The sequence below is a fragment of the Merops nubicus genome, unplaced genomic scaffold (assembly GCF_000691845.1).
Source record: "Merops nubicus isolate BGI_N331 unplaced genomic scaffold, ASM69184v1 scaffold19774, whole genome shotgun sequence".
NCBI classification, from domain to species: Eukaryota; Metazoa; Chordata; class Aves; order Coraciiformes; family Meropidae; genus Merops; species Merops nubicus.
Genome location: NW_008603801.1, coordinates 5,067 through 22,057, shown reverse-complemented (window position 1 = coordinate 22,057; position 16,991 = coordinate 5,067). Strand labels below are relative to the sequence as shown.

At 39.0% G+C, this 16,991-nt stretch overlaps 1 protein-coding gene across 1 annotated transcript; it reads left to right on the top strand.

Annotated features, from left to right (window-relative positions):
- Positions 1 to 93: 93 nt before the first annotated feature.
- LOC103771508 (retinoblastoma-associated protein-like) lies at positions 94 to 16,584 on the top strand (the record flags this gene model as incomplete). The annotated part of the gene is made up of 10 exons (XM_008938808.1): positions 94 to 211; positions 7,198 to 7,310; positions 8,770 to 8,904; positions 10,348 to 10,386; positions 10,829 to 10,896; positions 11,738 to 11,848; positions 13,807 to 13,955; positions 14,640 to 14,717; positions 15,694 to 15,803; positions 16,494 to 16,584. Coding segments are annotated over 10 exons (1,012 nt in total), but the record flags the coding sequence as incomplete, so codon positions are not given.
- Between the last annotated feature and the right edge of the window lie 407 nt (positions 16,585 to 16,991).

Here is a 16,991-nt window from a genome sequence, read left to right as displayed (position 1 = left end):
GTCAGCGGCCGGGGTTCCCCGGAGCGCCGTGCTCCGGTGTTCAGCCCGCGTACCGCGCCGAGCCCCCGCCGCTGACGTCGTTTGTTTTCCCAGGCTCGAGATCGGCGACGCTGACTTCGTTGCGCTCTGCGATGCGCTGAAAGTGCCGGAGAGCGTGAGGGAGAGAGCGTGGAAGACCTACGAGAGCCTGTCGGCTGCGGATGGGGCTCTGGTGAGTACCCGCTGCCTGTAACTCGGAGCTCTGCTGCGGCGCCTCTGCTGCGCCCGGGCTGAGATAATTTGGCTGTAACTTTGCTGGGCCGAGGGCCAAGTGTCTCCCCACCGAGCCTTGTGCACTGGGACTCTGCTGGTTCCCAGCACGGGTAGACTCGAGTTGGGTGTTGCCATGTGCATGCCTGTACAGCCTGATACCTGTATGTTTTTCAGTAAAGGTATGGATCTAAGAATTATTTTAACAAATGACTTTAGCAAACAACACCGTGTGATCAGCTAATTCTTCAAACCACAAGTTATTCCAGATATGTCTGAGTCAGCTTTATATGGGTCACCTTATTGTGTGTTTCTGTGTCTTTCTTCCTGATGCATCCTTTTTTATGAGCCTGCAGAGCAGGGTCTGGAGAAGACTGCTGCAGAGAAAGGGGTGTTTGTAGGCTGAACTTTTTTCCTGCTGCAAGATGTTAATCTGTGTGTAGTTACCATTGAGGTATTTCCGTTCAAGGCTCGTCACTGGGCATGTGTAAACAGATGAAAATGTGGTGCCCTTTCCTGATTTTTCCCTCCTGCTTCTTCTCAGTATGTTACTGCTGACTAAGGGAAATCTAAAATATGATTAAATCATAACCAAAGCTTTGTTATACAGCCCTGGTTCAATTTAAAATCCCTAGCTGGGGTGTTATTCCCACTGTGTGGGCTAGCATCCATCTGTTTGCTGTGACTTCTTACTCTGCAGTTTGAGCTGAGCTCCCACAGCTCTGCTCTCACTAGTAATACCTTGTTGTCTGTGGTTTTCAAACACCAGTATGGGTGTGCCAGCTCTGGATGCATTTGAGCTTCACTGTACAACACAGTAACAGTGTGGAAGTGAGACTGTGCAGCTCTTTCAGTAACAGGCACAGTTTCTGGCCCTGGGGGTTCCCAGGAAGCAGGTCCTTGGGCATGGTTGTTCTCCTTCATGTGAACTGAAACAGTCAGTTCTACTGAGTGGGGAAAAACAAAGCAGGTTTTAGTGGAATTCTGCAAATTCCACATTTTCTTTTCACTGATCATTACGTATCAGTGGCCAGAGACAAGGCACTGGCAGCTTTTTGGGCATCTGAAGGTGACTCCCTTCACCTTTTCAGAAGAGAGCGGTGACTAGATCTTCATTATGGTGTATAGCTGATGTCCTGAGGGGACTCTCCAGGAGCTGTCCTGCAGGCATCAGCTGTGCACATTTTCACTGATGTGGTTCAGCTTTATTTTATTGACTTGTTCAGTTCTGAACTGGAACAGAAGCTGCTTATGTAGCAGCTTTCTGTTCTCAGGCATATGGGGAAATAGCAGGACACCAGCTGGGACAAATATCTACCAGAACACTTCTGTTTAACCCTGTAGTAGGTTTGACTTCAAGCTGAAGTCCTCAGACCACTGATGGACATCTCAAGCAGTTTGCAGACCATAAAGACTTGAAACCTTCACTTTCTCTGGCACACTGGCCTTGTTCTTTGTGTTTGATCTCAGACTTGTGGCTGCCAAGCCTCTGAGGATGTGGAGGAGACATGTAATGCTAACTAGGAAGTGGTGTGGCCCAGACATAAGGTACTGTGGTAACTGGCAGAGGTTCAGGGTGTAAATGTGGGCTTGGACCCTGTCTGAGCACCTGCTGTATCCTTGCTCAGTGAATATTTAGTAACTCAGTGGAAACATCTCTGAGTACTGTCCTTTTTGGGCCACTTAGGGTCCATGGAAACGTGTGCAAAGAAACCCTGCAAACAAGGCATATGCACCTTACAAGTACAAAGCAGTTATTTTTTGGCACACAGATGGCTGGTAGGATGTAGTGACCTGTCAGCCTGAGTGTCCCTGCACTTCACTGAGACCCCTGAAGAGCCTTTGCTGGCAGGGCAGGTGTCAGTCAGGAGGAGAAGGGTGTTGGTGTCTGCTGTGCCCTGGAATGAGTCCTCTGAGCCAACACCTGCTGAAGGCACCAGCACCCCCAAAACTGGCTGGCTCCTTGCTTTTCTCCTTCAGGATGTCACAAGTTTCCACACTGATACCTTCTGCTTTTCAGTCTGAGCTACTGATGATCTTATTTCTCTCTGAAGTTTTACATTCCTTATTTTGCATAGCTCTGCACTGTAGATTTCCTTACTGTGCTCTCAACTTCCCTGTTTCTGCAGCAATTTGAGTGAAGGATACATGCTGGCTCCAGAACTGTTGCACTGAATCAGCACTGCTGGGGTGTGGTGTCAAGGGAGGTACCTGATGCATGGTCAGGAAAATGTTCTGGTTTTAAATTTTCTATATCTGCTGAATTCTCACACAAGTTTATTGTAAACATGGAAATATAAATACAAATAACAGCTTTTACATTAGTGCCATACAAAGACTTTTGCTCTTTCTAGAATTCATCTGATTTACCAAACCAAGCTACCTAGGTAAACAAAATGTTCATTTGAGGGTTTAGTCTTAATTTCAAATCTTTTGCACACTGACAGTTGTTGGCTTGATAATTGGCTCTGGTGCTTGCTTCTCCTGTACTCTTAATTTTTTGTAACTGTCCTTAAATCTGTGTTATAAATCAATAGTGCCTGTAGACTCTAGATGGAGTAAATAGTTTTAGTGGAATTCCTACTGCACTTTGGTGAGCAGTATGTGGTTATTGGTGTAAGAAAGATTAGGAAAGGTCCAGGAAGCCATGCTAGAACTGTTAAGAAAAAAAAACTTCAGGGCATTTTTGTTCTGCTGCTGTTTGCTTTGGTGAAGGCCAACAAAATGAGCATCTAAAGTAGAATGTGGGGTGATGTGAGTAGGGAGGAGAAACCTGAGTGAATTATAGCTCAATATATTGGAAAGAACAGATGTGAGGAACAGATGAAATGGTGATTCCCTGGTTGGTTTTATCAAATATCTGTCTAGCCTGCTATTAAAAAACTTTGATGGAAGATTTGCACTCTGCATAGTTAGTCCTTTCTAGCTGAACTTTCTTTGCCCATGATTTTGTACTGCACCAGTCTGTTTCTGTGTTATACTTCAAGCCAGTTGTGATTATTCTGTACCTCATGGATGTGAGAATGTATTATTGCTGCATTTGGGTTTTTTTCCCCCCTCACAAAGCCTGTAGCATCTGCAGGTATTTTTGTCATCATTCCTTGTTTCTAAATTATAATCTTACATTCTGAAATCCTCTCTGACTGGTGACTTACATGAGTATGAAGATGCTACAGAGCACTTGGTTTGCACAAGAGTTCAACTATGTTCTTGGTGGAGAAAGATGAATTGTAGTTTAAGTGGAGGAATGAAACAAGGAGTTTTTAAATGTTGCAAGGTTGCTCTGTATAGACCAAAAGTTAGTGGTTGGCAGGTCAAATGCTTCAAATCTGTAAAATTTCACTTTAAATTATATTTGTTCCTTTTGATTGTAGTTTCTTATGAAAAAGAAAATACTGTAGTTGGTAAACTACCTTGTCCTCATGTCAGAAGACATGCAGAGGTTTCTTGCTTTTGGCAAAAGCATGAAGCACATGGGAGCTAATAAAATCTTTCCTGTCTAGAGCTTTGTCTCTTATATAACTGCAGCTAAACTGAACCTGGATCCACCAAAGCTTTGGATGGATGAGCAGAATCGTGGCTGTTGTAGGGTCAAAACAAAAAGCTCAAAAGAGCTACTGAAAGTTGCCAAGTGGCCTCTTGCTGGTGATAGTATTTTAGCAGCAGAGATATTGCATGTATATGTTGTGCCCCTGTTCTTTGAAAGCATAGCTGTCAGTTCTGTTAATTCTGATCAGTTTTCTATTGTGGATGCTTCTTGGTTCTTTTTCCCTGCCATCTTCCTCCCCTCTTATCACGAATGTACCTGGGAGTGTTTCTTGTATCATCTAGCTAGTTCTCTATCCTAATTAGGATGTGGTGGCTGAGATTTTAGCCAATAATTCCACATCTTCCCCTTCAGAAACCAGGGTTTTGGGATTCGCAGTGTGGAATCCTAGATCCCATTTGATTCCAGTACCCATCTGTGTTTGCATATTTCTCACGTCCATTTCTCTTGACCTCCTTTTACACAACATCCTTTGAAGTTTCTATTCCTGGGTCCCTTTGGTTGCCTGTCATCAAAACTGTGAGTGGTGCTGGCAGAATAATAAACAGCTCTAGCTGCAGACTAGGACTGAGACTTCCTGTGACTGTCTCCTTGTGACTGGTTCAGCACTGCAGAACCTCTTAAGGTGGAGAAGAGAAGTTATTTCTGTTAGTGCCTTGAACACCTTGCAACATTTGGAGAGAAAAGAGGCAAAAAACCCATTTCACAATGGTTCTGTTTGAGTATTTTTGAGCTTATGGCTCCTCCAGGTTGTTTTCACTAGATTTAGGCAAACTGATGATCTACTAAAAATCAATTAAAGAATAAGAAGTCCAGAATGAGAATTAAGTATTTTGAAAAATTTTGTAAGAGTTTTAGATCTTTTCCTACAGAAAACTTTTGAATTTGTCTTGTATCTATTCCCATGCCCTCAAGATGACTTTTCATCTCAGATGTGTCATCTGGCTTTGGCTCTAAACAAACTGTTAATTTATGTCATAGGATTGGCTCCCCTGGAGTTGCAACACTGCCCCAATAGTTGAATGGAGTGATGCTGCTGCATTTTTGTTCAGCACTCAGCTTTAACTCATTCTTGTAGGAAAGACCTTGAAAAATGTCTGTGAGCTTTGGGAGGAGGAAGGTTTATGAGGAGGAGAATACTCAGAAGTCTGATGTGACCTCTCTGTATCCTGTCACCCCTTCTACCCTGTGGTGTTTGTAAATAAAATGCATAAAATATGTAATTACTAAAGTCCTCATGCATGGGTGTGGGCAGATAGTCTTATTTTTGGAGGAAACTGCAGTTTACCTACATCTTTGGGTATTTTAACCAGCATTAGCTGGTGGGGTAGTTGCAGGCCACTGTTCTTTGATGTTTTCCTCTCCTTCTTCACACAGTTGGTGTTGAGGTGGGTGTGCTCAGGTGCTGCTCACCTTTTTTTTGCTATTAGAAAAAAAATCATAGTGTATTTCTTTTCTGTGTGTTGTATTTTGGGTTCTGTCTAATGTTTTTTGTTAGGCTAGCAGTCGTCCAACATCTGTCTGGTTGAGGAGAAGGTGCCCAAAGCATCTTGCAACACCAGGAATAGATGTGATGGGTGTCTTGATATTAGAGTTTGACTCACTGCAGTGGTTTGAATCTTGGGGATTGAGAGGCTGCTTCTGAAGCTGCCATCTTCTTTAATGGTAGAAATGAATGAGTTGTTACCCTCAGTCATACTGGATAAGGATTTTAAAGGTTGTTTCTGCCAAACCAGACCTCACTCTTACCAAATATACCATTGCTGTAGCCTTCCAAGCATTCATCCTTTTGGAGTGGAGCTAAGCTGCCTGGGATTGGCAGCTTGTTTGGATAGGCAGCAAATCTGGATCATTTTCACCACTTTAGGAAGTGGTCTTGCCTCCCTATGTGAGGTTTTATTTACAGAACAACATCATGGTCTGAGTTTGCCAGACCATGAAGTGAAGAGAACTTATTTATTAAACAAGGTCAGCTGTGGTGTCCTTGGTGAGTACTCATCCTTCTTAAACAAAGAGATAGTGACTATTTGGTATTAATATCCCTCTCTTTATGTATCATCAAATGCATCTCAGTCTGTTAATAGCTTCTTTCAAACTAATTTCCTGTTGTAGGAGGTGTCATGACTCACAGAAATGCTCAAATAGGAATGCAAGAGGAAGGTAGTAACTGAAAGAATGGACAGTTGCCATGGTGTTGAAGGTGGCTGGGTACTTTAGCATTCAAGCCTGGACTAAAACTCTTCTGAACTGTACAGACCAGTGAAACATTTCATTTGGAGGAGGCCCCAGGCAGTCTTCATGGATGTATGAAGACTGGTCCAAGAAAGAAGCAGAGCAGTTGCAGTAAGCCCCATGTTTCCTTGTTGGCAGTGTTAGTGAACTTGTTGCTGAAATGATTGTTGACAGCATTTTTGGGCACAGCAGGTGATGTGTCATGGTTACTCTGTGGAGTAAGTGAGGACACGAATGGGTGCTGAGGATGCAGAGCCTTTTGGGGGTAGTTTTGGAAGACCACAGAAGATGGAGGGAGCCAGGCCAGGATCAGTCTTATTCCTGTTGCCTTTTGAGAGTGTTTTCTAGAAGGAGCTGGGCTGGGAGGCAGCTAGCTGGAGCAACTGGGGAAAGGATAAAAAATAGGCCAAGGAGTGGGCTAAAACTAGGCAGTGGAGAAGAGAGAGTGTTTTCTAGAAGGAGCTGGGCTGGGAGGCAGCTAGCTGGAGCAACTGGGGAAAGGATAAAAGAAGTAGGCCAAGGAGTGGGCTAAAACTAGGAGAAGAGCAGGAGTTTGGTATTTCAGCTCACTGGCTCCAGGGTTCTCTTTCACCTCTGTCCTCTAACAGATCCAACCTAGAGGTGCTGAGAGATGGGCTCAATTATCACTCCTTTCCTGAAGCAACTGCAGGCCTGGGTGGCACTGAAGATTTATTTACAAGGATGCCAGATGCTCAAAGAGTATTTTATGAGTCTGGTGTTTTAGGACTCTTGCAGAATTGTACATACCCACACCTTCTTTGTCTTCAAGATACCACAGGTTTTAGAAACAAGGCTATACCTGCTGAAGTGTTTTTTTATTCTATGCTTCTGCAAAATGTTGCTCTTGAGAGGTGTTTTGCTGAGGTGCTGTGTTGGTGGAAGACAAGTGGAATCACCTCCATGTGGATGGCATGTCTGTCAAAAATTGACCTTGGACTTTAGGAGTAAGGGTTGAAGTGCCTGGTCTTTCATCTGTAATGTGAAATGTGTAAAGGTTTTCACCCATTAAATAATTGGCTACCATTAGTCATGTGTTTGATTAGAGAGAGTTTTGTTTTACCATTTCTAATCTAGTTTGGATAAATTAATGCTGTCCATGTGTTGCCTGCTTCTACTGCACAATAAAAACTTTTCTCTTTTTCCAAAAGGCTTCCAATAAAAAGAAAAAAGAAACCTGGGGAGTCTGTATCTTTATTGCAGCAGTTGATCTGGATGAAATGACATTCACTTTCACAGAACTCCTGAAAAGTATAAGGATAAGGTAAGTGAATTTAGATTGGTGAATTTAGATTTCAACAATTAACTAGTCAACGTTTCTATAAAGAGAATGTTTCTAAACCCTTGTGAATCTTTGTGCATATCAGGCTTATTGATTTTAAAGTGAAGGTTACTTCTGGGAATTCTGAATATTTGGGTAAACTAGGAGACTTGTACCATATCTTAGTTGAATTATAAGATATATAGTTACATATTGTATATATACTAGTTATATCTAGCTCTCTATATATTAGTTATATAGATGGTTAGATATATTCTCTAAGCTCATGACACAGTAATGAAGAGATTAGGGCAGTATCTGCTTTTTAAGGTAAATTTAGTAGTAGGCATACCTTGTGTTAGGCTCATCTAAAGGCAGAGTTCCAGTGCCATGTGCCTGAAGGGTGCTGTGCATCCAGAGCTTGTGCAGGGGCAGAGCCTTCCAGGGCAGGAGGATAACACTGAACACTGGGCACACCATGGTGGTAGCCCCAGACTTGGGCCAGAAGATCCTTTCCCTGGAAATCATCTGTTGTGATTAGGCTTCTCCATGCCTCTTCCACCTTGCATTGTCTCCCAGAGCAGTGGTCATGTCCTGTGTATTGACTTAATCTCTTCAGTCTTGACTGACCTGGAGCCATGTGGATGAAATCTCATTGCATTTGTGCAGCAATGTTCAGTCTGTTCCTCCCAAATCCAGACCAGCTTGTGCTGCAGACTGAAAGAGGCTTTATCCCTTAGGCTTTCAAAGAGTCTGCTCATGTTGCTTTTAGCAGTCCTCAATTGCTTGTTAGCCCTGGGCTTTTTGTCAGCTAAGAAGTCAAACAGGCAGAGACTTCTACCAGTTATCATATCCTCAAGAGACACAGAAATAGATGGAAGGATTTCTCATTCCATAAAATGAATCACTAAACTAACTTCTGACTGGTTTTATGTTCTATTTTTTTAATCTTACAAAGATAAAAAAAGTTTCTCTGAATGCTAAATTCTGATAATGGGTCAAAATATGTTTAATATGGTTGAAATAGTGGAATATAATGGATTGCTGAAAATTAATGAGGAGGCTGTCTGCTTATTTTGGTTCTAAACCTAATATTATGCTTTTTTGATGGCCATAACATTACATGGGTGAGTAGGGAAAACTTTGATCCCTGATAGATTTCCCAAAGGTGGGGATGTCCTTGCCCCTGGGACTGGTTGCAAGACTCCATATAATTGGATGCATTCATCTCTGTTTTCATTCCTAGGTCTCTCCTTAGCATGGATGGAGCCAAGGTTCATGTTCTTAGAGTAGCAACAACATTTCTAAAGTAGAACTTTTAGGTAGGACAGAAGAGTTGGGATGTCTGTGTTGGATGTTTGTGGCTTTACTAGCAGAGCTTATTTGCTTTTTTTAAGAGCTCTTTCAAAATCCTCACTCTCAGAATTACAATAATCTGTCTTTTCTCTTTTTTTTTCCTCAGTGTATGCACATTTTTTCAGTTTCTGAAAGAGGTGGATGTTAACATGGACACTGTAAGCACTAAAGTTGATAGCACTGTATCAAGGCTGAAGAAGAAATATGATGTCTTATTTGCACTATACCACAAGTTTGAAAGGTAGTACATGTTTTTCATTTTGAAATTATGAATTCTTTGTGGCTGTCAACCCTTAAGTATTTAGATTTTTCAAACTGTGCATTAGAAGAGCCCATTTAAACACTGTGCTAATATTTACAGAACAGGGAAGTGGAACTGTTTACATGTACTGAATAAACACATCTTACATTTTACTGCCTAAGTATTACAATGATTTGTTAAACAATCCCTTTGTGCAGTATAAACAATAGTAAGGGTAGCATGACAAGTGGTTGCCAGTCCCTTCATTAAACTTGTTAGATATGAAGAGGATTATTTTACTACCTAGTATTATTTTTTTGCTTAATGGACATTTAATCTTTCTATTTCTACCTTCCTACCCCTCCCCAAAGACTGATCCAAGAGTTTCTTTCTAAGGAGATTTGGAAGTAAAAAAAACCCTAGTATGTGGTAGGATAGATGCATATGGGCAAGGTGTGATAGCCTCTGAAGCAATTTTTAATAGGTCTGTGAAGTTCTCATTAAACATTGAAGCAACATTCCATGCTGCTTGTATGGATACCATTGCTCCAGAATGCTCTGGTATTTTTCATCTACAGGACTTAAGCCACTAACATTTTACCTCTCAAACCACAAAAAAACTCAAATATGCCTTAAATGACCTTTGAAAAGGGAGGTAGCAGCTCACCTCTTGGTAGTTTATAGAGTCAAGGCATAAATGTGATAAACTTTCTTTTGATAGCCCAATCAATCACACTGAACATTATCCTGGGTTTATAGTTGCTGTAAAGCTATAAAGTTCTCTGAAAGTTGTAAATATTTTGGTTCCAGTAATTGAAAGTCTTCTGGGCTATAAAAGTGTCACTGCAGATTCACACAGGCATGTTTTTGGTTTTTGTCCTCTGACTTCTTCACTTGCTTTTTTGAAAATTTCAGTAACAATTTTTTTTCCAGCAGGATTTGAAAGGTCTTTTTCTTTCCTCTTGTTTTTGAATAAACTGAATTTATTTCTTGAACTGACAAGTACCTGGAATGATTAGGAAGCAGCATTACACCATAAGGCTTGCAGTGACACTGGAGAAATAGTAAAAGTCTAAAATTCACTTTTATAGAGTGTTGTGCACAGCTGCAGCACATCCTTGGCTGGTTTTTACAAGCCACTGAGTAACAGTGTACATACAAATCTTATCTTTCTGGAAGAAAATGGTGACAAATTTTATTACATCAAATTAAAAATAAGTTTTGCTGTTTAAGCTTTGACATAATCACACAAGCAACAGCATGATTTCAGCTCTGGCAGGGCTGTAGTTGGTCTGTTGTTAATCTGTTCTCCAAGAGGCAGCATTTTTTTAAGGTTAGAATGATGTGTTGTGAACTGGCATGGTTTTTACTACATTGAACTCAAAGTTATTCCAGAATTTGCTTTCAGAAAAGTGTTAATAAGAATTTATTTTTGTTTTCTAGGACTTGTGGCCTTATTTATGTGGAACAACCTAGTAGTGAGTAAGTTTGACTTTCCTAGATTGCATTTGTCAAGGTCAGATGCAAAACATGTCAGCATTTTATCTTTTAACCTATTAGGGTTGGCCTAAGTCATAGTATGTCATGTGTTTCATGTAGTTTTAGTGGGTACTCCCAAATTGTTCATGCTGTGACTACAGGGTGGAGGATTTGTCAAGGGCATGAGAGAAAATAACAGTTAAGAGAATTACCTACATTCACTTTCTTTCCCAAGGATGAAGGGCTTTGACAGAGCCTTATTTTTTTCATCTGTGTAGTTATAATCATGTAGGGAATAGAATGAGATCATTAATAGGCTTAATGATACAGGAAATGTTGCATGTTGTCTTGAGTTGTTCCATAGACTGAAGCATGTTTTCAGAAATTACAGCTTAAATTATTACAGAGCTCTTAATGAGAAGTCTTCATTTTCCTGCCTCTACAGGATTTCTGCTGAACTCAGTTCTGTATTAGCCCCAAAAAATTACTGGATTACTTTTTTGCTGGCAAAAGGTGAGTTTTGGTTAAAAGACAGTTATTTTTATGAACACTATTGAAGTGAGTTTATGGATTAGATTTACCTGTCCAGTATGAGACTACAACCCTATTAAATATACACATAGTGCAGGCCCAGAATGTTTTGATGCATGGCTTTTGTAACTATCCAGTAATATTTCTTTTTATGCAATTTGGCTGTTCTTTTCATTGCTATTACTTCCTGTATGTAAATACAGGATATTTATTTTTAAGCTTTCTAAGATTTTTGTACTTTAAAGGGTGGTATTCTGTATTTGAGTCTATTCTGATTTTTAAAAACAGGCTTGTATTTAAAATAAATAAAATAAATTTAATAAGCTATTATTATAAGATAATAAATAAAGCTGAGAATACAGTGTATTAGCACATTTTGAATTTCTCTTCATGGTATTGTAGCAACTCCTGCTTTCTGAATATTTTGCAGCTTTTGCAAAGCTGGTGTAAGACCACAGATAAGAAAGTAAGGAAGCATGGCAGAGAAATAAGAGGTGCATGTAGGTAAAATTGCCTACACAGTTACTCCACTATAGTAAAATGACAAAAAAAATATGAAGGAGCACTGAGAGGTAGGAATTTTGTGCACAGTGAGTTTATATGTATGCTGTCTCTAAAGCAAGAAACCTTCAGAACCATGATTTTGAAAATCAATAGCCTTTAAAGAACACTGGCATCCTTCATGATGCTTTTTTAAATTCTAATTGTAGTAATTTATGAAACAAACTTCAAAATCTTTATTTTTTTTTCAGAATTATTTTGAAAATGAAGTCAAAACACCTCACAAAGGTTTTCTTTACCTTTTACCTTTAAATGTTTGCAGGTAAAGTGTTGCAAGTGGAAGATGACCTGGTGATTTCCTTCCAGTTGTTGCTGTGTGTCTTAGATTATTTTATCAAACTGTCACCTCCTGCTATGCTCAAGGAACCATACAGTAAGGGTTTTAGGTTTTTTTTGTTCACTTAAGTAGAAAGTAAATGGATTCACATTTCTATTACAGTCATGTTAACATTCATAATTAACATAAAACTTCTTAAGCATATTAAAATGGATTTTTTTTTTTTTAGTATTGTAGTTCAATTTAGATTATGGTGAACTTTAATTAAATTATCTGAATGTGGCAGTGTATTTAATGATTTTTTTTTTTCCTATTCCTACTACCCATCTGCTGTGTCCTCTGCCCATAGAAGTTTCCAGGGGCTTGGTAAAACAGCAGTTGGTAAAGGGATACAGGTTCTGGGTGGCTGATGACTGAGTACTGTTATTTAGGTTTGCTTTGAGTTACAAAAGGAAAAGATGGTGCTGTGACTCTTATTTCATTGACATACAACAGTATGATGACAACAGAAATGTAGAAGATATTGGACTACATAGATGTTTAAAAGAAATATGTGGTGGATAGAAAACCTAACTGCAGTGGTAGATTGAAATAAAAAGGTGGAGATAAAATGTAGATAGCTTTGCTTTAATTACATCCCCTTTGTTATTGGCAAGTGTCTCTATTTCAAGTAAAAGTATAATGAGTCTTTGCTACAGAGACTTCTGTTCAGCAGTCACCTTTTGTACTTTCAGTTCTTAGACCCAAAACCTAGAAAACCTCACTAAAAAGGCTGAGAGAGTAAGCATTATTTCTTTGTTTCACAACTAAATATCCACTTGGGTTAAAATGTCATGGAATAGATGGTGTATTTGCTGCAATAGTCACAAAATTCTGTTTTGGAGGATATTTGACCTAGTAATTGGTGCAGGTAAGAACAAATAACTTTGCTGATATTCTCATGCCAGTACAAATAAAGGGTGAGAGAGGATGGGCTTGTGACAAGCAAACCTCTGGCCTCATCCAGTACCATTTTGAATTTAAATTTGTCCTTCATAATAGGACAGACATCTGCTACTGCTTATTTCAGATAAGAAATAAGAACACTGAGTTACCTGAATTTAAACTGTGTTCACTTTGTTTTTTCTCTATGAAAACCAGGAATTCATCATTAGAGAAACAGTTTGATTCTTGCATTGTCTCTTAAAAGAAATGCTGCCACTTCAGGCTAAATTGCAAACATGGGTTTTGCTGTCCTAAGTGTGAAGTGTTGGATTTGTCACTTGGAGCTGCGTGCAGGTGTTGTGTCAGCTGTCAAACAGTGCTTCATTCTTGCAGCAAATAACAGGGTTTTGTTCAAATCCTCGTGACCAAGAGGCCTCACGTCGTGCTAAATGGTGTCAGGCTTTATGGGCTGAATACAGCTGAGGGGATTAAGATGCAGCAGTGGAGTTTGTCAGATTTTCTCAGAACAGTTATCAAATAAATGAAATTAGAGATGAGAACAGCGTGCTGATTAGAGTGTCAGTTTTAAACCAACAGTTAATGATATTAACATCTGTTATTAATACAACTCACACATTGCAAGCTGACAATATTGAAGCCATCTGCTTTGAGGCAAAAAGAAACAACATTTCTTTGAACAAAATGAAATGTTTTTGCCTCACTGAATTCATTTTTTTGGATAGCTTTTTGAAGGTTAACTTGTTTGTTCCTACCTGTTTGTGTGTGGGTATTTGGGGAAAGGAGCAATTCCCTGCAGCACCATATTCTGGGTTCCCCCCAGCACTTGTGCTCTTACTTTTTGTGTACAATAGCTTTTTAAAAGCAAAATGTCCAAATATTGATACAGGAATTTAAAAATTAGTTTTCTTGTTGTATATATTTCCTGTTATGATGGTTTTTCACCCAGCCGAAGAGATGAAAAGGGAAATATTTAAGAAGAGGACCTGAAAAATCATATAAAAAAAATTAAATGTCTTTACACTTAAAAATTTAAATGCCTTTAGGCTTAAAAATTTAAACTTTTTCTTAAGATTACTCTAACCTTATGGTGGTTCTGACTATCTTTCCAGAGTCTGCTGTTTCTGCAGTGACTGTTAATGGTTCAGCTCGAACTCCAAGAAGAGGTCAGAACAGGAATACACGTACTTCAAAGCAAACTGATGCTGAGACAAAAGTCATTGAAATCCTTTGTAAAGAGCATGATTGTAATTTAGATGAGGTAATGCCTGTGTTTTAAAGTTTATTCCATCTTGCTGCTAAACCTCAACAGGAATATGCTTTTATTTAAATGGATTTTAAAAAAATTTCACTAGTTGTGCTTGCTGAACTATTCCCTCAAGTTCAGTAATGAAAGTATTCTACCTTTCTGTGTTTTCTCTAGTAGGTGGTTTAAAAAAAAACCCAAACAAATTGAAGCCCTTTGGTATGGGTGATAACTTCCCCAGGGAAACTGAGCTGTGAAAGAATCCAATATAAGGTTATATGCTGATCACAGCATGTAGTGTGTGGACACAAGGCTGTTGTGATGGAGCTGCGTCCCACGAGGAGAAAATGTACCCAACAAGCACATTGCTTCTGTGTGGGGTCTTAAAAGACCCTGTTCCTCTTTTCCTTTGCTGATAGAGCTATTCCTGTCTAAAAAGGACTGATGTTTTTTATTGAATATCTAAGCAGATGATGGAAGTAGAAATACATGAGGGCTGGGAAGAGTGCAGTTCTTTCCCAATTCATTAATTTCCTTTTCCAGCAATGGACTAAGTGCTGAATGCTTAGATATCAATACATTTTAGTAGTTATATAAAATGTTTCAGTTGTCAATAATTGAAAATTAAACACCATGCATTACAGAATTACATGTCTGCCTCTGTATATTGCTAATGTGATTTTTTTTTCTTTTATTTAGGTCAAAAATCTGTATTTCACAAGCTTTATTCCTTTCTTGAATTCGATTGGTATTGTAGCTTCAAATGGACTACCAGAGGTAATTTAAGACAGTTCAACAACAGTGATTTGTTTCATGCTAAATTACTCAAGATTCTCTTTACACATTGATGAAGTTCTAATAGGTTGCTCTGAAATTGTCTAGATTTTTTTCTTTTTTGGAACATGGCTTAGCAGGTATTCAGTATTCATGGAGTAATTTACCTTTTACATTGGCATTTAATAAGTTAATTTCCTGAGGCTGAACCAGTGCTTTTGCTCAAAGCAAAACACGACATGAGAGTTGCACATCCATCATCTTAGGGAGACCACTGATCTAAACTACAACTATTACCATATCAGGTCTCTGTACAGTCTTAAATTACACACCTTAATTTATACAATTGAGACATGTTACTGTATTCCTGTTGGAGAAATACCCAAAGGATTAGGCTTAGTTACACAACTGGCAGAGTTTGGACTGCTGCGTCCATGCAGAATTACTTTCATTGAATCACTTTGGTTGGAAAAGGCCTTTAAGATCACCATCCTCACAACCTCAAAGTTACTTTGGGTCTTGACCTTTGTCTTCAAACCAGCAGAGACTGGGACCTAGTGGGTTGTCTGGCAGCTGTTCCAAGGACACTCAAGCTACATTTCCTGCTCTTAAGAAACACTTCTTTTCTTCTGGAAGGAAAGATTTAAAAGCCTGGAAGCATTTGTTGGACTTGCATGTGTTTCCCACTATAGCTATTTTTAGCTATTCTACAGTGTCAAGACCTACATATCTTCAAAAAAAGTCTTGTGAGCTTAGATTGTTTTCTCTTCTAAAAGATTATCTTTCTTTGTGCGTGGGAACAATGATTTTACTCTGGGTATGTTTCAGCTGTTTGTATAAGAAGTGATTTAGTGAGCTCCAAGGTCATTCTCTCAGCATTTCAGCACTGTATTCATGAGGTGTAGGACTAGCTTATATTACTAAGTAAATTGTCAAACTTGTTTTTATTAAATAAAGGGTTTTTTTCTGATTTTTTGAGGTTGAGGTTCTCTCAAAAAAGTATGACGAGCTGTATCTCAACAACAAAGATATAGATGCAAGATTATTTCTGGATCATGATGAAACTCTACAGCCTGATGTCATAGCAGGGTAATATTTCCATTTCCTGCTTTTATTTTATTATAGAAAGTGTGAACTTCTGTTGATTTCTCCCTCTGCCTCCCTGCTGTGTGTTTATTCTAAATAGAGATCTCTGCATTCTGTTGATCTCCTACATTTGTAGTTCAGCTAAGATATTTCTGGCAAATCAAGCATTGCTTTACATTATAGCTTAAATAAATACAAAAACACAGGACTTTGACTCTATCTAAAATGGTGTGGAAACTTTCCTTGTCTTACTCTGTGGAAGCCCTTGTCACCCAGGGGAACCTGAGGAATCGTGAAGAGGAGGAGGCTGAGATGTGTTTGAATAATTTTAGTCATACTCTAAAATTCCAGTGATACCTGGCAGTTCAACATTTCTATAACTTTACCTGATGTGAGATCACAATATGAGCCTGTGACTTTATGCTAGAAAAATACATACATTTAAAATGGGATTAAAATGGAGCTAACACCAGCAGTACATGTAGAGGTCATCTAGTCCAACAACCTGCTCAAAGCAGATCTGCATGGGAATTGAAATGAAATTATTATAACAACTGGAGTAGGTGGATGTCTAGGTCTTCTAAAAATCAGTTCCACAATTTTTTTTTTTTCCTGCAGAATAATAAGTCTTTGTAGAAAACATACTTTTCTGAATTGCATTAATATTTTGTATGCTTTTTTCCATTTCTGCAGCTCACAGTTGAAGAGGACACCACTGAAAAACAATCCAGATGAGGAACTTATACTTCCACAGACTCCTGTTCGGTATGAGTTTTGCTTTTAAGCTGTGTTCCTTTGTTTAATATCCTAACTAGAAATGTTCATCTTCAGTGCACTTGTTTTAATTTTAAAGCAACTGTTTTGTTTGTCATAGACCAGATTGTAGTTGTGGTGGTGAGCATGTACTGAGGGGTATGGTCAGTTCTGGGGAAGCTTGAGAACAGAAAAAGCTATTTACTGAGTTAAGTGCAAGGTGTCTGCAAAATAGATTCCTGTATTCATTCTTGTGAGAATACAACTTTATGCTTTCATGGTAGTAATTCTAAGGAAGGCAGGAGCCCCCACCCCCAGAATGGAAAATGTCACCCCTTCACTCTGAATTATTATAATTTTGAAATTAAAGCGCTTTCAGGCAAAGATATGAGGTATATATAACAGTTCTTTACTAATATATATATGTATATAAAACAA